The sequence below is a fragment of the Coregonus lavaretus genome (genome assembly GCF_964263955.1).
Source record: "Coregonus lavaretus genome assembly, contig: HAP1_SCAFFOLD_79, whole genome shotgun sequence".
Classification (NCBI taxonomy): Eukaryota; Metazoa; Chordata; class Actinopteri; order Salmoniformes; family Salmonidae; genus Coregonus; species Coregonus lavaretus.
In genome coordinates this window covers 1,642,239-1,667,608 of record NW_028157882.1, presented here as the reverse complement: position 1 = coordinate 1,667,608, position 25,370 = coordinate 1,642,239, and the positions used below count along the sequence as shown (strand labels likewise).

The following is a 25,370-nucleotide window of genomic DNA, read 5'->3' as shown; positions in this document are numbered from 1 at the left end:
AATTTCAGTGTACTGAATTGACTGGAATTTAAATGAAGTAAATACATACTTCAATTCCAACCACAAAACAACTTGCCGAGCTAACAGCTAAATGTTTGTTTTTTACTTTCTATTCTCCAGGCTCCACATGTTGTCATGGAAAATATTCATGTTATATCCAACAACCAATGAGCAACTCCGCCGTAAATCCAGAGCATTTGGAACATTGAGATTGCTGACAGCATAGAAATAAGAATGAATGGAACGGGCTTGGAAGCTCTAACCCTGGAAATTGACTGGTAAACTCATGGGAACACTCGCAAATAATGTCTGCCTTCTATTGTGATGCAATCATTTCCATGGTATTTTGGAATGTTCTATCAACTGATGCTGGATTGCCATGGTAATGTAGAATGTTCAGTCAAATGATGCTAACCGATGTGGCTCATCCAATGGAATGTCTTTTTTTTGTAATGTCAGTTTAGTTCACTCAACAAACCACAGCACAGATTAAAGGGTACACTTCCTGCTTTTACTTCCTGGCATGGGTACGCTGCCAGTCCACCCATTATGTCATCATTGACTTGAATGGAGACACCCTTTTTATTCATTCTTATTTCTATGGCTGAAAGGCCAGCCTCTTTGGCAATGACAAGGAGTGGCAAAGAGTGGAATGTTAGCTAAAGAGACTGGTACCCAGACTACAGATAAAGGGCTTCATTGCAGAAACCATTAAGTATCCCTTTCAGTGTTTCATTTAAATTAAAAATACCTATTTTGTTGAAGTGTTTCATTTCATTATGAAAGTAATGATGAACTTGAGGTAAATGAGGTCCTCCCATACACTTAGATAGAGTTAATGTATCTGTCCCATTATGGCGTCTCTGAGTATGGTCAGCCCCATTGAGGCTATCTCCATTTTGAAGTAGTACATTTCCCTCTTCTACGTGTTGGCAAACAAACTGAAATGGTGCATACTGCCACCTGGAGAGTGTTGTTTGAAAAAAGGTATAACGTGTGGTGATTTACTGGCACCTGCAGTTTTGGAATGTTTGCTCTCAACTTTAATGAATTGGCTGATCCCTCCTGATGACCCTAATGGAATCATGTGATCTTTCTTAACCCATAGGAAGTCCCACCAAGTTGACTACTTAAAAATGGTGGAAGTCCTCAATGGCGCTGCCCATGCTAAAACGGGCGTCTGGGCTCTAGAGTCCTCTATCTCTCTCTATGGCTCCTCCTGACCTCTGACACACAGTTATGTCTCATTATACTTGTGAGGGACTTTTTGGGGACCAACAATCGATTCCAATTTAAAATCCTATTTTTCCTATATGTCTCATTATACTGGTGAGGGACTTTTTGGGGACGAACAATCGATTCCAATTTAAAATCCAATTTTTCCTATATGTCTCATTATACTGGTGAGGGACTTTTTGGGGACCAACAATTGATTCCAATTTATAATCCAAGTTTTCCTAACCCTAAACAATAACCCCTAACCCTTATTCTAACCCTAACCGTAAATCTAAACCCCTAAACAATAACCCCTAACCCTTATTCTGACCCTAACCGTAAATCTAAACCCCTAAACAATAACCCCTAACCCTTATTCTGACCCTAACCGTAAATCTAAACCCCTAAACAATAACCCCCAACCCTTATTCTAACCCTAACCGTAAATCTAAACCCCTAAACAATAACCCCTAACCCTTATTCTGACCCTAACCGTAAATCTAAAATAACCCTTTTACAAGTGAGGATCGACAAAAAGTCCTCACTTCTCTGAATGTTAGTTGGTTTACTATTTGTGAGGACTTCTGGTACTCACACGTATAGTAAAACATGTCCAAACACACACTAATATATATACAGTGGGGAGAACAAGTATTTGATACACTGCCTATTTTGCATGTTTTCCTACTTACAAAGCATGTAGAGGTCTGTAATTTTTATCATAGGTACACTTCAATTGTGAGAGACGGAATCTAAAACAAAAATCCAGAAAATCACATTGTATGATTTTTAAGTAATTAATTTGCATTTTATTGCATGACATAAGTATTTGATCACCTACCAACCAGTAAGAATTCCGGCTCTCACAGACCTGTTAGTTTTTCTATGGTCAATGACCTGAAGAGAGCTGGGACCACAGAAAACCATTAGTAACACACTACGCCGTCATGGATTAAAATTCTGCAGCGCACGCAAGGTCCCCCTGCTCAAGCCAGCGCATGTCCAGGCCCGTCTGAAGTTTGCCAATGACCATCTGGATGATCCAGAGGAGGAATGGGAGAAGGTCATGTGGTCTGATGAGACAAAAATAGAGCTTTTTGGTCTAAACTCCATTCGCCGTGTTTGGAGGAAGAAGAAGGATGAGTAAAACCCCAAGAACCCCATCCCAACCGTGAAGCATGGAGGTGGAAACATCATTCTTTGGGGATGCTTTTCTGCAAAGGGGACAGGACGACTGCACCGTATTGAGGGGAGGATGGATGGGGCCATGTATCGCGAGATCTTGGCCAACAACCTCCTTCCCTCAGTAAGAGCATTGAAGATGGGTCGTGGCTGGGTCTTCCAGCATGACAACGGCCCGAAACACACAGCCAGGGCAACTAAGGAGTGGCTCCGTAAGAAGCATCTCAAGGTCCTGGAGTGGCCTAGCCAGTCTCCAGACCAGAACCCAATAGAAAATCTTTGGAGGGAGCTGAAAGTCCGTATTGCCCAGCGACAGCCCCGAAACCTGAAGGATCTGGAGAAGGTCTGTATGGAGGAGTGGGCCAAAATCCCTGCTGCAGTGTGTGCAAACCTGGTCAAGACCTACAGGAAACGTATGATCTCTGTAATTGCAAACAAAGGTTTCTGTACCAAATATTAAAGTTCTGCTTTTCTGATGTATCAAATACTTATGTCATGCAATAAAATGCAAATTAATTACTTAATAATCATACAATGTGATTTTCTGGATTTTTGTTTTAGATTCCTTCTCTCACGGTTGAAGTGTACCTATGATAAAAATTACAGACCTCTACATGCTTTGTAAGTAGGAAAACCTGCAAAATCGGCAGTGTATCAAATACTTGTTCTCCCCACTGTGTATATATATATAATAAATGTACCATTAAAAGTGTTATGTCATACATAAACAGCATTGTTCAATGTTCATTAAAATCTAACAACGCGTAGACCTGAGGGGTATACTACAAAGCAGTATCAATGAGTTAGTCAGCCAGTTTACCTAGATATTCTGATACAACCTTTTATTTGTTTTGAAAGATAACCTTGAAATTGGCATGGTTTAACTGGACTCAACCAAAAACACATATCTAATTTTGAATTACTTAATTAAGTCAGAAAATCAATAGTTATTTCTGGTTGTCTATCAAAAGTTTTTACATATGGGTGGTCCTCTGTAGCTCAATTGGTAGAGCACGGCGCTTGTAACGCCAGGGTAGTGGGTTCGATCCCCGGGACCACCCATACGTAAAAATGTATGCACACATGACTGTAAGTCGCTTTGGATAAAAGCGTCTGCTAAATGGCATATTATTATTATATTATGAAAGTTAGCTGGCTAACTCATTGATCCTGCTTCGTAGTATACCCCTCTGAACACATATTTTGTTTGAATACTCACAAGCAGATCCTTACTATAAGCTATACAAGTGAATTAAATGACTGTGTTGGTTCTGGATTGCTGAGATTAGTAATATAGTAATAATAATAATAATAATAATAAAATGCCATTTAGCAGACGCTTTTATCCAAAGCAACTTACAATCATGCATGCACACATTTACGTATGGGGTGGTCCCAGGAATTGAACCAACAATCCTAGTAGTAGTATTAATATTATTAAAATATTAGTAGTAGTATTAATATTAGTAGTAGTAGTATTAATATTAGTAGTAGTATAACACTACAGTTGCTGCTCTTTTCAAAGCATACAGAGACTTTTTCCTTATGTGTGTGTCCAGTGTGTATTAGTCCGGTGTGTGTGTCCAGTGTGTATTAGTCCGGTGTGTGTATTAGTCCGGTGTGTGTGTCCAGTGTGTATTAGTCCGGTGTGTGTGTGTGTGTCTTCTGGTGTTTTCTGAGTCTCCAGATGTGCAGAAAGCGTTTGCCACAGACCAGACACTGGAAGGGCCTCTCTCCTGTGTGAATGAGCTGATGCTCTTTTAAACTAGAAGATGTGGAGAGACTGGCCCCGCAGTCGGCACAGTGGTGAAGTTTCTCCCCCGTGTGAGTCCGATGGTGTGTCCTCATGTTACCCCTCTGTGAGAAACCCTTCCCGCACACGGGGCAGTGGAATGGTTTCTCTCCTGTGTGAATCCGCTGGTGGGATTTCAACTGCTGCGAGTCGATGAAGCTTTTCCCACAATCCGTGCAGAGGTGAGGTCTCTCCCCCGTGTGTATGAGAAGGTGCCTCTTGAGAGTCTCTGACCGGGAATAGGTCTTCCCACAGTCGGGGCAGCAGTGCGGTTTCTCTCCCGTGTGCGCGCGTTGGTGCCGTCGAAGCTCGGACGGTTTGGGGAAGCAGATCCCGCAGTCAGCGCAACGGTGGGGTCTCTCCAACTTCCCTTGGTGCGCCAGCTCGTGGACTTTCCGGTGACGGTCGTCGGCAAAGCTCTTCCCGCACTGGGAGCAGGGGAACGGTTTCTCTCCGGTGTGTCCTCGCTCGTGCCGAACCAGGCCGGATAACTTCTTGAAGGTCTTGCCACATTTAGGACACGGGTGGTCCATCCTCTTTCTCCTCTGGTGTACGGGCTGGTGCCTTAGATTAGAACACATTATTATTGTCCATTACGTTTACACAATGTATTATCAATACATGGAAAGTTAGATTAGATTAGAAAACGTTAATTGTCCATTAAGTTTTACAGAACAGAAATGTGTCTTTGGTGCTCTGGCTTACCTTCTGAGGCGCGATAGCTTCTCAAACGTCTTGCCACATTGTGGACACTGGTGAGTCAGCTTCTCGGTGCTCTTGTGTGTTGCCCTGTGTTTCCTCAGGTCTGAGAGGCTACGAAAAGACTGGTGGCAGTCAGGGCACGGGTGCTTGCTCTTCCTCAAGTGTGACGGCTCGTGCCTCTTCAGACGCGACAGCCTCTCAAAGGTTTTGCCACAGTCGGGGCACTGGTGAAGTTTCTTTACTGTGTTCTTGTTCTTATTCGTTGGTGGTTTGAGTTCTCCCACCTTCACTACCACAGTGGGACTTGGTGTGTAGTCTGAGTCTGAACCTAGAGAGACAATGGAATAGATTTAGCCTGGTTAAACTATTGTTTAGTTCAGCGCTCAGTCTGGTTTAAACAGGCTAGAATAGTTTAGACCAAACAAAAAATGTGTATGTGTTTATGTGTATGAGAGAGAGAGACACAGATAGTCATTGGGCAGGCGGTCATACAATGTCCGGCATATGACACAATGTAAATGACATAATTTTAAAGGCCTAATGCAGCCGTTTTTGACTCAATATCAAATAATTTCTCTGTAACAATTAAGTACCTTACTGTAATAGTTTTCCATTATAGTTGTCAAAAAGAATAGCTTTAAGCAAAAACATTTTTTTCAAGCAAACATTTTGCTAGGTCTGTCTTGGAGTGGTCTGACTGAGGTTCCTAATTGGAGGGACCTAATGGGAGGGAAATGTTATTGGCAGAGAGGTTTGGGACTCTTTGTTATTCAGGAAATAACACTGATCATATATTTTTTGTTTTAAAAATATGACACAAAACAAAGGAAAACTGAATTTTGACCGCACTGGGCCTTTAACACAATGCTACCGACATTACTATGGACACTAGTACTGTCCTCCCCAGACCCCAGACCCCAACCTCGGTCAACCATGTCATCCTCCTCCTCCTCTTCCTCCTCCTCTTTGACAATCACATTGAATGTTGGTTCTCTTGCCTCACTGAGGCCTGGAAGGTCATCTGGTTCCAACTCAGACTTGTCAACAGCACCTGGGGATGGAATAGAATTAGGGTTCCAAGATTCCAGTACATTTCAAAATCCCCTTAAAAAAAACTAAATCCCGGTTGGAAGAATCTCGGAATCAGGAAATCCTCCAATCAAGATTAATGAAAAATCTGGGAATTTTTGGAGAGTTATGGGAATTGTGCCTAACCGTTCTTATTGTCAACACTAGCTAGGTTTGTTACTATAGGGCAATTTCACTGTAAAGGAATTGCGCTGAGACTCCCATTTCTCAGTTTAAAATGTATGCCTAACAAACACCATTGATTTCAAAGTTTAACAAACCATACCACTCTCTTTTAACAATTTACACTGAACATTTTACTAAAACACATTTACTAGAAGAACTGTGCAGATCCAAAGTTTGGCAACAGAATTTCGGTAAAATCTCCCTCTGTTATTTATGTAACCAAGTTTTCCAAAAACGAAATACCTGCCACGAATTAAGATTCAAAGATGTCTGCAGAAAGACATGACACCTTGACTTTATTTTTTATTTTTGGGCTGTTATTGAACTACAGTAAGTGCAGTGGATTTACACCCGGTAACAGAACTGCAGTAACGGAATTTAATTATTGGTCACTGATCTGTACTATACAGAAATGCATAATGATGGTTATGAAAGTCATGCTCTTCATGGTGATGTATCCTGAACAGGAACACAAAGGTAGAAATATACAATATCATCCTTTACATATGCTGGTGTTATTCTAAACACTGGCTATTATTTGAAATGAGCTCCGCACCCAAAAAAGACCAAGTTTGGTTGGTCCAGACCAAATCTGAACCAATCATAGATGTCTATGTTTCACAAGTTTGAACATCAAAGTACAGCACAGCAGAGCTCAGTAGAGTTTCACAAGCCAATGCTAACTAGCGTTAGCGCAATGGCTGGAAGTCTACAGGAACAGTTAGCATGCTAGCTGTTCATGTTCGTCTGACACTGGGGAAGTAGATAAAGGGTTTCATTGCCAAAATCTCAAACTATCCCTTTACTATGGAGGAAATTAAAGTCATTGGAGCCAATTACAGTTGTTGTTTTATTTCCTTCACAATAACAAAATGTTCTCTACACCACTAAGATACCTTACTAGCTAATAGACTATGTTAGAGTTTCCACTTCCTGGAGACCATGCATTTGATGCATTTGATAGCACTCCACTGATTCCGCTCCAGTCATTTTACTGCAACACTGCATCCAAGTTTCTTGACATAAGCTTTTCAAAGAGCTGTCATTCAAGGCGAGCTCATGAATTTAAGCTCCCCCACCCACTCAGCCTGTCGTTTCAAACTTCCTGGTAGTTTAGTCATGACTGTTCAGGCCCTTTAAACTTGCATAAGGCAAATCATTTCTCCACAACGAAATCTAAGTGTTGATATTAGTTGGCAAGGGTCTTTACTTCAACATTATTGTGTTTTTATGTATTTCTGATGCAGTAAGACTTTTTCTGGTATACAGTGGGGAGAACAAGTATTTTATACACTGCCGATTTTGCAGGTTTTCCTACTTACAAAGCATGTAGAGGTCTGTAATTTTTTATCATATGTACACTTCAACTGTGAGAGACGGAATCTAAAACAAAAATCCAGAAAATCACATTGTATGATTTTTAAGTAATTCATTTGCATTTTATTGCATGACATAAGTATTTGATCACCTACCAACCAGTAAGAATTCCGGCTCTCACAGACCTGTTAGTTGTTCTTTAAGAAGCCCTCCTGTTCTCCACTCATTACCTGTATTAACTGCACCTGTTTGAACTCGTTACCTGTATAAAAGTCACCTGTCCACACACTCAATCAAACAGACTCCAACCTCTCCACAATGACCAAGACCAGAGAGCTGTGTAAGGACATCAGGGATAAAATTGTAGACCTGCACAAGGCTGGGATGGGCTACAGGACAATAGGCAAGCAACTTGGTGAGAAGGCAACAACTGTTGGCGCAATTATTAGAAAATGGAAGAAGTTCAAGATGACGGTCAATCACCTTCGGTCTGGGGCTCCATGCAAGATCTCACCTCGTGGGGCATCAATGATCATGAGGAAGGTGAGGGATCAGCCCAGAACTACACGGCAGGACCTGGTCAATGACCTGAAGAGAGCTGGGACCACAGTCTCAAAGAAAACCATTAGTAACACACTACGCCGTCATGGATTAAAATCCTGCAGCGCACGCAAGGTCCCCCTGCTCAAGCCAGCGCATGTCCAGGCCCGTCTGAAGTTTGCCAATGACCATCTTGATGATCCAGAGGAGGAATGGGAGAAGGTCATGTGGTCTGATGAGACAAAAATAGAGCTTTTTGGTCTAAACTCCACTCGCCGTGTTTGGAGGAAGAAGAAGGATGAGTACAACCCCAAGAACACCATCCCAACCGTGAAGCATGGAGGTGGAAACATCATTCTTTGGGGATGCTTTTCTGCAAAGGGGACAGGACGACTGCACCGTATTGAAGAGAGGATGGATGGGGCCATGTATCGCGAGATCTTGGCCAACAACCTCCTTCCATCAATAAGAACATTGAAGATGGGTCGTGGCTGGGTCTTCCAGCATGACAACGACCCGAAACACACAGCCAGGGCAACTAAGGAGTGGCTCCGTAAGAAGCATCTCAAGGTCCTGGAGTGGCCTAGCCAGTCTCCAGACCTGAACCCAATAGAAAATCTTTGGAGGGAGCTGAAAGTCCGTATTGCCCAGCGACAGCCCCGAAACCTGAAGGATCTGGAGAAGGTCTGTATGGAGGAGTGGGCCAAAATCCCTGCTGCAGTGTGTGCAAACCTGGTCAAGACCTACAGGAAACTTATGATCTCTGTAATTGCAAACAAAGGTTTCTGTAACAAATATTAAGTTCTGCTTTTCTGATGTATCAAATACTTATGTCATGCAATAAAATGCAAATTAATTACTTAAAAATCATACAATGTGATTTTCTGGATTTTTGTTTTAGATTCCGTCTCTCACAGTTGAAGTGTACCTATGATAAAAATTATAGACCTCTACATGCTTTGTAAGTAGGAAAACCTGCAAAATCGGCAGTGTATCAAATACTTGTTCTCTCCACTGTATGTTCTCTAAGACCCCTTTTCCATCTGTTTGACCCATAGAGTTAGATAGAGGACTCCCCTTTGTATCGGTGCCATTGTAGTGTCTGTGAGAGCATGGGAAGTGCCATTGATGCTATCTCCATTATAAAGTAGTGGTTAACTTTCTTCTTCTTCTTCTTTTGTGTTTGAAAAAAAAAGTGTCAAGCTAATATTGGTGATTTCCCACCACCTGCAGCGCTGCAGTCTTTTCATTTATTTATTGTGGCCACTAGATGGCGGCGATATAGCTTAAACCCATTTACTAACAATAGGCAAACCAATTTGAAGAAGAAGACAATGCTCTGTTCATTGGCTGATCGCTTGCAACCATAGAGAATGATAGAGGCCTCTAGTGGCCAGAAGGCTGTATTAGCATGGGCAGCGGCATTGACGGCTTCCACCATTTTAATATAGTCAACTGGGTGGGACTTCCAACTTCATTGGCTGATCCCTCCTGGTGAAGCTGTTGGAGTCATGTCCAACCGGGTCATCAGGAGGGATCAGCCAATCGTGAAGAAGAAAATGGACTACTTCAAAATGGGGATTTCCTGAATGGTGCTGACAGACGCTATAATGGCACAGATACAAAGATGAGTCCTCTATCCATCTCTATGCTCCCAACCCATAGGAATCCCAACCCAGTTGACTATTTTAAAATGGTAGAAGCCCTCAATGGCAACGTCCATGCTAAAACGGGTAATATACATTTAGAGTCCTCTATCTGTGGTTTGACCAGAAATCAAAGCTTATTCCTAATATTAAGGATAGACAATGGTTGGGGAAAAGTATATATGCCTTAATTTCTCAAAAATATAGACTCAGCTTTCATTTGACGTTCTCCTATGACCTTTACATGTTGGTGCTCATGGGTCCTTTCACATGGAAATGCCCAATATTAAAAATGAGACATGTGGCCTACGGTGGTCTAGTGGTCTAAGCCGCTGCCTCCAGAACAAATATACCGTTGGTGGTGTTCCTGCATTGCATCAACCAATGGTTGCGTGCCACATCATCGACTGCTCAGTCTGGCATCAGATGGCTATATCACATGATGTGGTTAGCTGGTAATGTTAAACGCCCATCCAGCCGTTGTGAGATCTGGATACGTTGGTATGTTTTCAGGCAGTAACACCACCACCGTATACCCCTATAGCATGCGTTCGGCTGCGGCCCACTGCTATTTCAGAATCTCTCTTTCCTCTGTACTATATCCTATAAAACAGAAAATATGAGAGGAATGGCACTGCCCCACTTCTTTAAAAAAACAAAAGTATAGAAAAATGTGTCATTCTAGTTTACCTTGACGACTGTAGTCCATTTGTGAGGGCTGGACAGGGTGGCACCAGCTGTGTGTAACTTCATCATCACTAGTGGGTTCGTCTTTAACACTGATGTGGGGATCCATATACGGTGCTTTATCTGTGGGTGTGATAGCACGTACACACACACAGTGAAGTGAAATATTTAGTTTTGGCGACAGTAGGCAGGTTTCCATTGACCCAGGTTTATTCGACAAAAGCAATGTTGCAAAAAAATATAATTGCGACATGCAATGGAAACGACAGATCTAGGAGAACTTTTCTAAACATCAACATTTTTATCTGTTCGACGGGGGTAGATTTTTATTTTGCCAAACTTTCTTTACTACGAGAAATTATGATGGAAAGTGTTTTTCTAATAAATTATAGCAGGATCATTTTGAAGGTACGCTGGGCACGTGATGTCATCACGTAACTATATATAAAACTCCACATTTCCATTGTAAATGCCTACTGCCTGCAAAATCCATTTTTTCAACTATAAAAATTAAGTTTATTTTTAGGACAAGGGTTTTTCTAACATTCAAGAATGCCTGAATTGCTTTGCCTTGCCTTGCTTTTCTGGTTGGCTGGCAAGTTTCGCAATCCAATTATTTAAGATGTACAGGAGAGCAAGTTACCCAATGATCTATATATACACTAGATTACTTTAGGGGTCTCCGTGTTGAAGCCACCGTGCCGACATCTTGACACTCTCCCACCGTTGTAAAAAATACTTGGGAAGCTACAGAAATACATTTATTAATGACTACATTCGTTTTTGTCACATTTATTATATTACAGACATTTGAAATGTGTACTTTTAAATGATGTTATTTAAATATAAAAATGAAAAAAGATATCAAAACATTTTCCTTAAAGCATAATTTGTAGAGACTACTAGTGTTACTGTCCTCACTAAAACACATGTAATTTTGTCCTTGAAACATTTGATTGAAATACTGTAGAATGTCATTCATTCCTATGGAGGACTGCTCCTTCTGGGGAGAGCCAATATGGCCGCCGGTGGCTTCAAAGCCTCTCAATGGCCAATACATAGCATCAGCAATCCTTCGGAAAGCATTCAGACCCCTTGACTTTTTACACATTCTAAAATTGATTAGTTTTCCCCCCTCATCAATCTACACACAATACCCCATAATGATAAAGCAAAAACAGGATTTTAAAAATGTGTTGCTAATTTATTAAAAATCAAAAACGGAAATATCACATTTCATAACTATTCAGACCTTTTACTCAGTACTTTGTTGAAGCACCTTTGGCAGCAATTACAGCCTCGAGTCTTCTTAGGCATGACGCTACAAGCTTGGCACACCTGTTTTTGGGGAGTTTCTCCCATTCTTCTCTGCAGATCCTCTCAAGCTCTGTCAGGTTGGATGGGGAGCGTTGCTGAACAGCTATTTTCAGGTCTCTCCAGAGATGTTCGATCGGGTTCAAGTCCGGGCTCTGGCTGGGCCACTCAAGGACATTCAGAGACTTGTCCCGAAGCCACTCCTGCGTTGTCTTGGCTGTGTGCTTAGGGTCGTTGTCCTGTTGGAAGGTGAACCACCGCCCCAGTCTGAGGTCCTGAGCGCTCTGGAGCAGGTTTTCATCAAGGATCTCTCTGTACTTTGCTCTGTTCATCTTTCCTTCATTCCTGACTAGACTCCCAGTCCCTGCCGCTGAAAAACATCCCCACAGCATGATGCTGCCACCATCATGCTTCACCGTAGGGATGGTGCCAGTTTCCTCCAGAAGTGACGCTTGGCATTCAGGCCAAAGAGTTCAATCTTGGTTTCATCAGACCAGAGAATTTTGTTTCTCATGGTCTGAGAGTCTTTAGGTGCCTTTTGGCAAACTCCAAGCGGGTTGTCGTGCCTTTTACTGAGGAGTGGCTTCCGTCTGGCAACTCTACCATAAAGGCCTGATTGGTGGAGTGCTGCAGAGATGGTTGTCCTTCTGGAAGGTTCTCCGATCTCCTCAGAGGAACTCTAGAGCTGTCAGAGTGCCCTTCTCCCCAGATTGCTCAGTTTGGCTGGGCGGCCAGCTCTAGGAAGAGTCTTGGTGGTTCCAAACTTCTTCCATTTAAGAATGATGGAGGCCACTGTGTTCTTGGGGACCTTCAATGCTGCAGAATATTTTTGGTACCCATCCCCAGATCTGTGCCTCACCACAATCGGAGCTCTACGGACAATTCCTTCGACCTCCTGGCTTGGTTTTTGCTCTGACATGCACTATCAACTGTAGCCATATATGATTTGCTTTTCCAAAATGTCCAATCAATTGAATTTACCACAGGTGGACTCCAATCAAGTTATAGAAACATCTCAAGGATGATCAATGGAAACAGGATAAACCTGAGCTCAATTTCGAGTCTCATAGCAAAGGGTCTGAATACTTATGTAAATAAGGTTTCTGTTGTTTAATTTTAATACATTTGCAAACATTTCTAAAAACGTATTTTCGCTTTTTCATTATGGGGTAATGTGTGTAGATTGCTGAGGATTTGTATTTATTTAATCCATTTTAGAATATGGATGTAACATAACAAAATGTGGAAAAAGTCAAGGGATCTGAATACTTTCCGAAGGCACTGTACATCATTTTACTTACCCCATTCATAGAACCAACTGCTTTTGCGCCTATTTACGATAGTATCTTCTGACCGAGGGAGTTTTGTTAAGAGCCTAGACGCTTATTGTAAACAGTAACATGCATCGATTGCGGTACCGTTTTGGAAACATAAGGAACTTATAAAAATAAAATAAAAAGTGAAATTACTACACACCTTAATAGGGTTAGTGTTCCCACATGGCCATATTATATCCATGTTACAGCGTTTGTTTACAGAAAACAGAGGCGACCACCTGCGCTACAAAGCTATCTAGCATCCTTCAAACACCTGTGTGTAAGCGTAACTCGGGAAGTGTAGTGAAAGCTAGTTTCGTCGGGTGGAAGCACCCAGAGCTGTATGAATCTGTGCAAAACTGCTACAGCAAGTGTATATATATATTTCTCGCTAATGAAAGATAAGGGCCATATGTTTCGAGAGCCTTATCGCAAGCAATGATTATTGATGTTTCTAAACGTTAAAACACAGTTGTGAGAGAAGCTAATCACTGAAACATGTAGGGAGAAGGCAGAATGCCACCTAGAGTTAGAGAGAGCTAAATGGTATGGCAATATTTTGGCACATTAATTATTAGAATATGGCAAACATTAGTCAATTCTTGCATTCTACCCATGCAGGCTTTCGCGGTCTACCAGAGACATGAAACAGATGGGTGGGAGGGAATACAGGCTAACGACAATTTATTAATGCGCAACTTGCTTAAATGGGTAACGGAAACACTTAAACCAACTCATTTTTATTCGACACTGTAGGTTTTTGCGAAAACATAACTGGTGACAGAAAGAAGGAGATCATTTACTCACAGCACATAGCTGGTAGCCAGAGGCATAATGTGTAACGTTATTATTACTGAACTGATGTTTACAGACATACAAGACAGAGGGCTACTAGCTACAATTAGCAATGATATGTGCAGGCACAAGTGACATGAGGTCGATAACGGCGGAAATATCACGGTTTATTTTTGTTAACATGTTGCCACTATTTCAGCACTCACCAAAAAGACCAGCTTCTGACGTTTACAGCACTGCAGCAAACAAAGCAGCCACCCACCTATGCTAACGATGCGAGTACTACTGTTAGCTTTCTCTCTCTGTAACTGTCCTTTTCATAGAGTTCTAGCTATATAATTATATCGCATTCTATTAGTGGCAGTAATCCTTAAGTCAGCAAGTGTCTCATATGCGTCTACTTCTTATAACTTGGAAAACGCTGAGTTGCTAGCCACCTTCCTGATGGCAGCACAAATATTACGTCACTTCCGGTTTTAGAACGGAGCGGAAGTTTACAAATGTCACAGTCCTACTGGAGCTTAACCTTTTTCTCCCCGCGTTTCTTTACTCGGTCAAACGATTAACAACAATGACTTTTCAACGTTAAATGTGAGTTTAGGAGTTGATGAATAATGTGCGACTAAAGCTTGCAAACACTAGGCCTACTGCAGTTAGCTAGCTGCTAGCCAACGGTAGCTTTTTTTTGTTACTAGCTAGCTAGCTGCACCATTATCTTGGTAGAGGAGACGTTGAATACCTCTCTTGTCCAGTAACACTAACTTACAATATATTGTCCCATTAGACAACTCTGCTAACATTATAATGTTAAAATCCGTTCGCTACTCGAGCTCCGACTTGGAAATTTGTTTTGAACGGTCATCCAACTCGGAATTCAAAGTAAAAAACGAGGGCATCTTTCTAGAGCTCCGACCTGACGATGACTGACGTCATGATTTGAGTTCGTTTCCCCCCCAGTTGTCTTGAAAGCACCAGTACTTCCAAAAAAAGTCTACATTCGAAAAGGCGGTAGCTGCCGTTCAATATGGCGATTGGAGTGTGGGTGTGTCGAAAGGAAAGTAGTAGGCGTGTGTCGAAAGCTCTCGGGTCTTGATTGAGCGGTGTTTCTTACCACCCAACTACCGTACATTGAGGTAATATACAGCGAGAGTTTGGACTTTATGTTTTGAAGCCAGTGGATGAGTCCGAGTCACTGTTAGTTTTACACAAACAATAGCAAATGTGCAATTATAAAACTTTTTTTTTTTTTTTATGTACTATGGGTGTGCTGTTGCTTCATGCGTTGTATGCGTGTGCTTAGTATGACTGTCACCCTGAAACTAGGTAGCTACTGTTGTTTATAAAGAATAATGCTAATCTTTGCTGTGAGACCAAGGAGTCCGCTTACACTGTACTTTGATTATAAAGTTTTATTTATATCACAAGATTTCAGCATAAGTTTACAGACGTCTGCAGCATCAGGAGAACAGGGACCCAAAATAATCTGTTTGTTCTGATCTCCTTTGTCTCAACCAAGTATTTATAATCTTTACCATGATGTGGGTGGTTTCCCATACAGACCAATCACCTGTCTCCACACAACAGACTTCCTCTGTTCTATGGGGTGTCCCCACAAAACTGCTCCCCAGATGCTCCCTCCAAGCTGAATAAACATCCTCTCAGATACCATTTTGAAAACGTTAGCAAAGTCATAATTCCTCAGATACTACACTACTTCCCACGCCATTGCCGGACAGTAGTGCATGTCAAGCAGGAGCGAAGCGCACCATGTCCCGGTATTGTTACCATTCATGCCCTCCCCATTGAGTAGACTATGTGCATGTATCAATTCTTCTTCATCATCTTTGTCCTCTTTTTCTTCGGTGGGTTTTAGGGCGGACTACAACCTGAAAAGCTGTATTGCCGCCAACTACTGGATTCAGAAAACAAAAAGGAGGGAAATCCAAAATAGAAAAGGGAAAAACTCAAACTTAACCCCCTCAAACATAATACAAAACAAAAAAAGTCATCCTCAGTCATTCAAATTCACTCAGAGCCCTACTCAGATCTGGGGACCTGAGAGGACAGAACTGCTCCAGCCAGTATTCCGTGCAGCTGTCAAGGTCCCCTGTCTAGCATCGCCGTCAAAGGTCTAAATAAAAATGTAGAAAACAATGTCATGTAGCTTGAGCTACCACCAAGGGTGAAAGTAAGGCGGTACGGCGTCCTGGCAAAAGAAATAGTGGGGGTACGCTAGAATAGTTCATTTATACCAAACACAAAACGTGTGCGTGCGTGTAGGTAGTCAGTGGGTGGGCGGTCACTCAATGTGTGGCATACGATACAGTGTAAGTAACAGATCATACTACTATCACAATACTATCAACATTACTATGACACTACTACTAATGTTCTCTCCATACCACACACCCCAACCTGGACTTGCCTCGGTCAACTATGTCATCCTCCTCCTCCTTTTCTTCCTCCTCTTTGACAATCACATTGAATGTTGGTTCTCTTGCCTCACTGAGGCCTGGAAGATCATCTGGTTCCAACTCAGACTTGTCAACAGCACCTGAGGATGGAATAAAAAAAATCCCCCCACTTTTTGGGAGAAATCCCAGTTGGAAGATTCTCGGTATCAGAAGAGAATAAGCAGGAAATCCGGGAATCCTCCAACCAGGATTTCTGGAAATTCTTGGGAGAGTTACGGGAATGTTGCTACCCTAACCAATAAAACAGTATACAGTGTATAGGAGAGGAGTGGGACTGCTCCAAAAACGGGACATGTCCAATTATATCTATATATATATATATATATATATATATATATATATATACACATACAGTGGGGAGAACAAGTATTTGATACACTGCCGATTTTGCAGGTTTTCCTACTTACAAAGCATGTAGAGGTCTGTCATCCAGAAAATCATATTGTATGATTTTTAAGTAATTAATTTGCATTTTATTGCATGACATAAGTATTTGATACATCAGAAAAGCAAAACTTAATATTTGGTACAGAAACCCTTGTTTGCAATTACAGAGATCATACGTTTCCTGTAGGTCTTGACCAGGTTTGCACACACTGCAACAGGGATTTTGGCCCACTCCTCCATACAGACCTTCTCCAGATCCTTCAGGTTTCGAGGCTGTCGCTGGGCAATAAGTACTTTCAGCTCCCTCCAAATATTTTCTATTGGGTTCAGGTCTGGAGACTGGCTAGGCCACTCCAGGACCTTGAGATGCTTCTTACGGAGCCACTCCTTAGTTGCCCTGGCTGTGTGTTTCGGGTCATTGTCATGCTGGAAGACCCAGCCACGACCCATCTTCAATGCTCTTACTGAGGGAAGGAGTTTGTTGGCCAAGATCTCGCGATACATGGCCCCATCCATCCTCCCCTCAATATGGTGCAGTCGTCCTGTCCCCTTTGCAGAAAAGCGTCCCCAAAGAATGATGTTTCCACCTCCATGCTTCACGGTTGGGATGATGTTCTTGGGGTTGTACTCATCCTTCTTCTTCCTCCAAACACGGCGAGAGGAGTTTAGACCAAAAAGCTCTATTTTTGTCTCATCAGACCACATGACCTTCTCCCATTCCTCTGGATCATCCAGATGGTCATTGGCAAACTTCAGACGGGCCTGGACATGCGCTGGCTTGAGCAGGGGGACCTTGCGTGCGCTGCAGGATTTTAATCCATGACGGCGTAGTGTGTTACTAATGGTTTTCTTTGAGACTGTGGTCCCAGCTCTCTTCAGGTCATTGACCAGGTCCTGCCGTGTAGTTCTGGGCTGATCCCTCACCTTCCTCATGATCATTGAAGCCCCACGAGGTGAGATCTTGCATGGAGCCCCAGACCGAGGATGATTGACCGTCATCTTGAACTTCTTCCATTTTCTAATAATTGCGCCAACAGTTGTTGCCTTCTCACCAAGCTGCTTGCCTATTGTCCTGTAGCCCATCCCAGCCTTGTGCAGGTCTACAATTTTATCCCTGATGTCCTTACACAGCTCTCTGGTCTTGGCCATTGTGGAGAGGTTGGAGTCTGTTTGATTGAGTGTGTGGACAGGTGTCTTTTATACAGGTCATGAGTTCAAACAGGTGCAGTTAATACAGGTAATGAGTGGAGAACAGGAGGGCTTCTTAAAGATAAACTAACAGGTCTGTGAGAGCCGGAATTCTTACTGGTTGGTAGGTGATCAAATACTTATGTCATGCAATAAAATGAAAATTAATTACTTAAATCATACAATGTGATTTTCTGGATTTTTGTTTTAGATTCCGTCTCTCACAGTTGAAGTGTAGCTATGATAAAAATTACAGACCTCTACATGCTTTATAAGTAGGACAACCTGCGATATCGGCAGTGTATCAAATACTTGTTCTCCCCACTGTATATATAATATATACAGTGGCTTGCGAATGTATTCATCCCCCTTGGCATTTTTCCTATTTTGTTGCCTTACAACCTGAATTTTTTTGGGGTTTGTATCATTTGATTTACACAACATGCCTACCACTTTGAAGATGCAAAATCTTTTTTGGGGTGAAACAAACAAGAAATAAGACAAAAAAACTGAACTTGAGCGTGCATAACTATTCACCCCCCCCAAAGTCAATACTTTGTAGAGCCACCTTTTGCAGCAATTACAGCTGCAAGTCTCTTGGGGTATGTCTATAAGCTTGGCACATCTAGATTTAGATTCCGTCTCTCACAGTTGAAGTGTAGCTATGATAAAAATTACAGACCTCTACATGCTTTATAAGTAGGACAACCTGCGATATCGGCAGTGTATCAAATACTTGTTCTCCCCACTGTATATATAATATATACAGTGGCTTGCGAATGTATTCATCCCCCTTGGCATTTTTCCTATTTTGTTGCCTTACAACCTGAATTTTTTTGGGGTTTGTATCATTTGATTTACACAACATGCCTACCACTTTGAAGATGCAAAATCTTTTTTGGGGTGAAACAAACAAGAAATAAGACAAAAAAACTGAACTTGAGCGTGCATAACTATTCACCCCCCCCAAAGTCAATACTTTGTAGAGCCACCTTTTGCAGCAATTACAGCTGCAAGTCTCTTGGGGTATGTCTATAAGCTTGGCACATCTAGCCACTGGGATTTTTGCCCATTCTTCAAGGCAAAACTGCCCCAGCTCCTTCAAGTTGGATGGGTTCTGCTGGTGTACAGCAATCTTTAAGCCATAACACAGATTCTCAATTGGATTGAGGTCTGGGCTTTGACTAGGCCATTCCAAGACATTTAAATGTTTCCCCTTAAACCACTCGAGTGTTGCTTTAGCAGTATGCTTAGGGTCATTGTCTTGCTGGAAGGTGAACCTCCTTCGCAGTCTCAAATCTCTGGAAGACTGAAACAGGTTTCCCTCAAGAATTTCCCTGTATTTAGCGGCATCCATCATTCCTTCAATTCTGACCAGTTTCCCAGTCCCTGCCGATGAAAAACATCGCATGCTGCCACCACCATGCTTCACTGTGGGGATGGTGTTCTCGGGGTGATGAGAGGTGTTGGGTTTGCGCCAGACATTTTCCTTGATGGCCAAAAAGCTCAATTTTAGTCTCATCCGACCAGAGTACCTTCTTCCATATGTTTGGAGAGTCTCCCACATGCCTTTTGGCGAACACCAAACGTGTTTGCTTATTTTTTTCTTTAAGTCATGGATTTTTTCTGCCAACTCTTCCTTAAAGCCCAGCTCTGTGGAGTGTACGGCTTAAAGTGGTCCTATGGACAGATACTCCAATCTCCGCTGTGGAGGTTTTCAGCTCCTTCAGGGTTATCTTTGGTCTCTTTGTTGCCTCTCTGATTAATGCCCTCCTTGCCTGGTCCGTGAGTTTTGGTGGGCGGCCCTCTCTTGGCAGGTTTGTTGTGGTGCCATATTCTTTCCATTTTTTAATAATGGATTTAATAGTGCTTCGTGGGATGTTCAAATTTTCTGATATTTTTTTATAACCCAACCCTGATCTGTACTTCTCCACAACTTTGTCCCTGATCTGTTTGGAGAGCTCCATGGTCTTCATGGTGCCGCTTGCTTGGTGGTGCCCCTTGCTTAGTGTTGTTGCAGACTCTGGGGCCTTTCAGAACAGGTGTATATATACTGAGATCATGTGACAGATCACGTGACACTTAGATTGCACACAGGTGGACTGTATTTAACTAATTATGTGACTTCTGAAGGTAATTGGTTGCACCAGATCTTATTTAGGGGCTTCATAGCAAAGGGGGTGAATACATATGCACGCACCACTTTTCCGTTATTTATGTTTTAGAATTTTTTTAAACAAGTTTTTTTTTTCATTTCACTTCACCAATTTGGACTATTTTGTGTATGTCCATTACATGAAATCCAAATAAAAACCCATTTAAATTACAGGTTGTAACGCAACAAAATAGGAAAAACGCCAAGGGGGATGAATACTTTTGCAAGGCACTGAATGTATACATTAGATGACTGACCGGGGGCGCTGTTCTGAAGTCACCTTCCGCCATTATGATACACCTTATAAGGAACAGCCTCCATAGGAAATAATGGGAATGTACAGTATTTCAATGTCATGTTTCAAGGACAAACATCTATGCATTTAAGCATTTCTTTATATTTGCTTTAGTAGTGGGGACTGCAACATAAGAACTCAATAAAAAAATCCTAAATGTTTTTATATTCTCCATTTTATTAAGAAATGATTGGCTTCCGTTCAGTTCATACAATACTATGTATTGTTTAAGAAAAGTATGTATTAGTGTCCGTAATAAAAAAACTAGACAAAAAAACAAACATGTATCTTACCTCTACACTACAAAACAACACAATGTCGAACTATAATCTAAAGCTGGATTAGTTAATGCATGATCCCATAATAATGTTTTCAGCATTGCTGAACAATTTAAGATCAATCTGATCTAAAGTTACTCCCCCATAAAATGAAATGGCAATAAATGAGTTAGAACAATAAACCTAGCTAGTAACTGGTTCACTCAGACTGTAAAAAAAAACACTGGGTTCACTGGTGGCCTTATCATGTAATGTAGTAGTACTAGGCTGTTGCTATCATTAAATGCATTCATTGTCAATGCACAATATTTGTTCAACAGTTGTGAAAGGACTATTAGAAAATCCATAAGAACAGCAGTTACATTGTACACAGGTATCACCACTTCATCCATGTCAATGGGTTTGTAAACTAGGTGCTTACACGGACGTTTGCTTACGTGCGTTGCCATGGTTAAACAGTACAGCAAGCTGTCAGTAGCAGTCTGTCTCTAAAAATTGACCAAAAATTACATTTTCTACACTATTCATTTCGATACTTACATATGAAAAGTTTTCACACATACCTTGAATTGGTGCTGGCTGCATCCATATGCCGCACATCGTGGCATTGTTGACACGTTGTTGGCTATTTTAATGTCGGGATATAGTTTTTCCCTGATTCACTTCCATTAATCAAAGCCCCGAAAGGATGAGTATGATAACGGCGGCTCGGTGGCTTCAAAGGCTCTTACTGGCCTAAACAGAGGCAAAATGTTCAACGTTATTATTGCAGAACTGATGCTTGCAGACAGACAGGACAAGACAGAGGGCTACTAGATACAATTAGCAATGATACACGTATATGTGGAGACAAAGGTGAAATGATAACGGCGGAAATATTACGGTTTATTGTTGAACATGTTGGCACTATTTCACTCACCAAAAATACCAGCTTCTGATGTTAGCAGCACTGCATCAAACAAAACAGCCTAACTGACCGCAGCACAAATAGAACGTCACTTCCGGTTTAAGCAAATGGACGGAAGTTTACAGTCCTACTGGATCTCAACATTTTCTTGTTTCATTACTCGGTCGAACAGGTGACGATAAGGACATTTCAACTTTTAAATGTGAGTTTGAGTTGTTGAATATGTGTGATTAAAGCATGCAAGGCTTATCGAGGAGTAAGAAACTTCGGTACTGCCGTTAGCTTGTTTTGTTACTACCTATCTAGTTGCTAGCTGGCTGACAGCTAACCTAACAGGCGTAAAATAAACTAATGAGTCGGTTATATTAATTGCGGTGTGTTTTGCACCGGCTGAAAGGTGATTACGCTCTATTTGGAACCGAGTTGCCTCCCTGGCGATAGCCAGGTGCCCCGCTCTGTTTTGACAGCTAAGTAGGCTCAAAACAAAAATTAGCATAATTATTTAGCACGTGTAGTAATTAGTAGAATTGTGTGCTTTCTCATGCAAAAGTTATTGTTTTTAATAAAAACGCTTTATCTGCCTTCCCAATGAAAACTAGTTCGAAAATCCTAACATTTATGGAAATAGATGTATGTTCTGGATGATGCACCATGCTGCCTTGTAAACAACATGACCGAGTGGTGCAGATTACTTTTCGATTTGAGAGAGGCGCTCCTCCCTCCCAGCTTACACCTGATAAAATGACGGCCACTGTTCAACCCGGGCCAGCGTAAAATAACTCTCTCACTGGTCTTGAAGAGAAGGAAAAACAACTGTCGGGAGAGGTTCTCTTCTGCACTGTTCAACCAATCCAGTAAATGTCGAATAGGAGTGTCGCCTTGTTAACGGTATGTGCAATCTGGGATCCTTTGGACGTCCCCCCCCACATTGAAGTTCACATTTAAAATGGTTATGGTTAGGGGGTAGGGACGTCCAAAGGATCCCAGATAGTACGGACCCCTTCTTAACGTCCAAAAGCGTAATTCGCATCACAGGCTTGCGTTTTCCGTTTCCCCTGAAAACTGGAACATCCGGTTGTTAGGGACTCGGATCCCGTATGAGCTTATGTGTCGAATACATTACGTTGGTACAGGTGTCAAGTTTATGGGCATGTGGCAGCAGTGTGTAGGAGGTAGGTTCCTAGGTGTGAGAAGTGTGCAGAAGGGCATGGGACAAAGTAATGTGTAGCATTGGGGAAATAAGCGGTATGTGTTCATTGTAGCGGTGCCCATCAGTAACGGTGTATGGGTAAAATCACTGGGGAAGAAAAAAAACAACCTATGTGTTGTGATAATTGCGTTGTTTGCTCTATAACCTGTTAATTGATATGCCTTGCGACCGTGATATATAGGCCTGAAGGCCGAGACAATAAGAAGACACGGTGGCAGAATAAAATCAACCACACCTTTGTTTCATCACGAAACCGGAAAGCAACCTCTGTCCGGTGAAGTCCACAAAGCTTATTGCATGTAAAAAACAGTTACATGACCTACTGCATGGTCAAGCAAGTAATGTTTCTGTCATTTTCGGACTACTAAACAACTATTGATTTAGAACCACGGAGAGTTACCCCAAGTCGCAAAGACAACAGGAGCTCCCTCCACTATTCCAGCAACATTTCAACTTAGACATTTCAACATAGTTAGCTAGCCACCGGAGGACAACACAACAAGATGCAACAATTCAAGTTGTTTCTGTCAATTATTTATGCTCTCAATGCGATTTGACAGGAGTGACGCCAAATCCAACCTTGCTTCACTTGACACTTTTTTTTGGTGCGCCAGGACCATTCACAGTTGAGCTCACTCAGTTTAGCTCAACACTGATTGGCTATTATTTTTTACTTTTTTTTATCAAGGGAGGCCAAATGCTTGCTGGCTTCCCTTGCATTCAATGCTACAGGCGGCAACAATGTCATACTCTTTTTGTTCAGACAGCATCAGATAGATGGCTTACAGAGACAGGGGCGCTGTTTCGCTCGCTCGGATGCTTTCTCCGGTGAGATACATTCAGCCTCTTGCAAATTGAAGGACAATTATGAAACACAGAGAGATGAAAGATAAATAATGTTAATTTTTTATTGGTAAATTTTTTTTGGGGGGAAGCCTGGCTTCCCTTGGCATCCATGAATACACGCCACTGGTGCCCATAGGGCTGGGGATCAGAAATGTCTGGAGCGAGAAAGGCAGGTTGAGGTTACCAGGGTTAATAGAGCAGAGGGTGTTGTTGATGTGGATTTTTACATTGATATGGATTTTTTAGATTGGTACAGCGCCGTTGCTAGGCAATAACTTAATTAGTTCCTCTCACTGGGCTTGTGTGTGTGTAAAATGGGCATCTGACCTATCATCGAATCAAATTCTACAGATGTCTTATCAGTGACTGAAACCAGACTGTGACCCTGTGGCTCTCCTTAGGCATATCCCTGGAATGAGCCAGGGTTGAACAGAGTTCAGGCAAAACCCTTTGTCTCTCCTTGATGGCGTCTTCTTGATTAATTACAGCATGACAGGGTGGGAGAGAGGGGTTGGGCTTGGGTATGTTTGAGAGATTGATTGTGGACCTACCATGTCCACAATCAATCTACAGGTCAAGACAGGGTGAGCCAGGGTTGAATGAGTTCAAACTGAAAACATAGAACAAGGGGAAGTCAGATTTCGCCACTATCATAGACTAAGGAAGTGGGCGGAGTGGTCAAGAGGTGGAAACTGGAGACAGGGGTGGGGGAACCCAAGAGGGAGGGGTTAAGCTAAAATGTATGAAAAATGACTATATAAGCTGAGAGCTGAGAGGTGGAAGGGAAATGCTCTGCAGACCACTCTGCTTTCTCCATTGTAATAAAATCTATCTTAATTCTACAAAAACTCTGGAAATACTTTGGTTCTTTGATCAGTATAAGGACAAATATGCCACAACATAATATGCTGAGGCAGTGAAGATAGTTGAGGAAGAATGATAAAGGGGGAGGGAGTTGTGAGTTGCAGATCTGTATCAGTATAGAGGGATAGGCCAACGAGTGATACATGCAACAGTAAGATTGGCTTTTTAGCGTTCATAGCAATGGTTATCAACTGTATTGCAGGGATGGAATGTAAGAAGAGTTTTGACGTCAGAAGAGTTACATGGTGTGTTGAGTGGTGGTGTCCCGTTCCTTCAGGCTGTTGGCCTGTAGGACTAGATATGTTTAAATAGTGGAGTAGGGTGGTGGGTTTTTAATGAGGGTTAGATGGTAGGTTATTGGTTGATTTCTTTCCCTTTTTTCAAGCAAAGTATAACGGAGTTATACTCTAGTCTAGTTGGTGGCAGTAATGCAACATTTATTGGATGCCAACCGCCGTTAAACCTCATCGAAGAAGAAGAAGTTGGGGACTCTGCAGAGGCTAGCTGCCAGCTAACGTTGGCCTAAAATCTTGATTGATAGCTACATTTACATATTTACATTTTAGTCATTTAGCAGACGCTCTTATCCAGAGCGACTTACAGTTAGTGAATACATTTTTTTTTTTTTTTTATACTGGCCCCCCGTGGGAATCGAACCCGCAACCCTGGCGTTGCAAACGCCATGCTCTATCAACTGAGCTACATCCCTGCCGGCCATTCCCTCCCCTACCCTGGACGACGCTGGGCCAATTGTGCGCCGCCCATGAGTCTCCTGGTCGCGGCCGGCTGCGACAGAGCCTGGATTCGAACCAGGATCTCTAGTGACACAGTTAGCACTGCGATGCAGTGCCTTAGACCACTGCGCCACTCAGGAGCTACTAGCTAGTTGGCTTTCTAACTGTAGGAGGCCTAATATCGTCAGGAACCAATATACACAATCAGTTAGGAAAGCAAAGGATAACCTTTTCAAACAGAAATTTGCATCCTGTAGCACTAACTCCAAAAA

General features: G+C 42.1%; 1 protein-coding gene and 1 long non-coding RNA gene across 2 annotated transcripts; both read right to left on the bottom strand.

Moving 5' to 3' along the window:
* Positions 1–3,736: 3,736 nt before the first annotated feature.
* LOC311124680 (uncharacterized protein) lies at positions 3,737–5,833 on the bottom strand. Its single transcript, XM_084198786.1, has 3 exons — positions 5,814–5,833; positions 4,895–5,219; positions 3,737–4,753 (listed from the first exon to the last, which is right to left on the bottom strand). Exons 1-3 carry the CDS (start codon positions 5,824–5,826, stop codon positions 4,036–4,038), a joined length of 1,056 nt encoding a protein of 351 aa, XP_084054912.1. The 5' UTR covers positions 5,827–5,833; the 3' UTR covers positions 3,737–4,035.
* Positions 5,834–5,853: 20 nt separating this feature from the next.
* LOC311124681 lies at positions 5,854–14,030 on the bottom strand. The gene is made up of 3 exons (XR_014612807.1): positions 13,967–14,030; positions 10,339–10,458; positions 5,854–5,942 (listed from the first exon to the last, which is right to left on the bottom strand). It is a non-coding gene; the product is annotated as an uncharacterized lncRNA (long non-coding RNA).
* Between the last annotated feature and the right edge of the window lie 11,340 nt (positions 14,031–25,370).

Excerpts from the sequence above, each read along its gene's own strand:
- LOC311124680 (XM_084198786.1), bottom strand. Across the intron at positions 4,754-4,894 it reads AAGCTATCGCGCCTCAGAAG|GCACCAGCCCGTACACCAGA; the intron begins GTAAGCCAGAGC and ends TTCTAATCTAAG.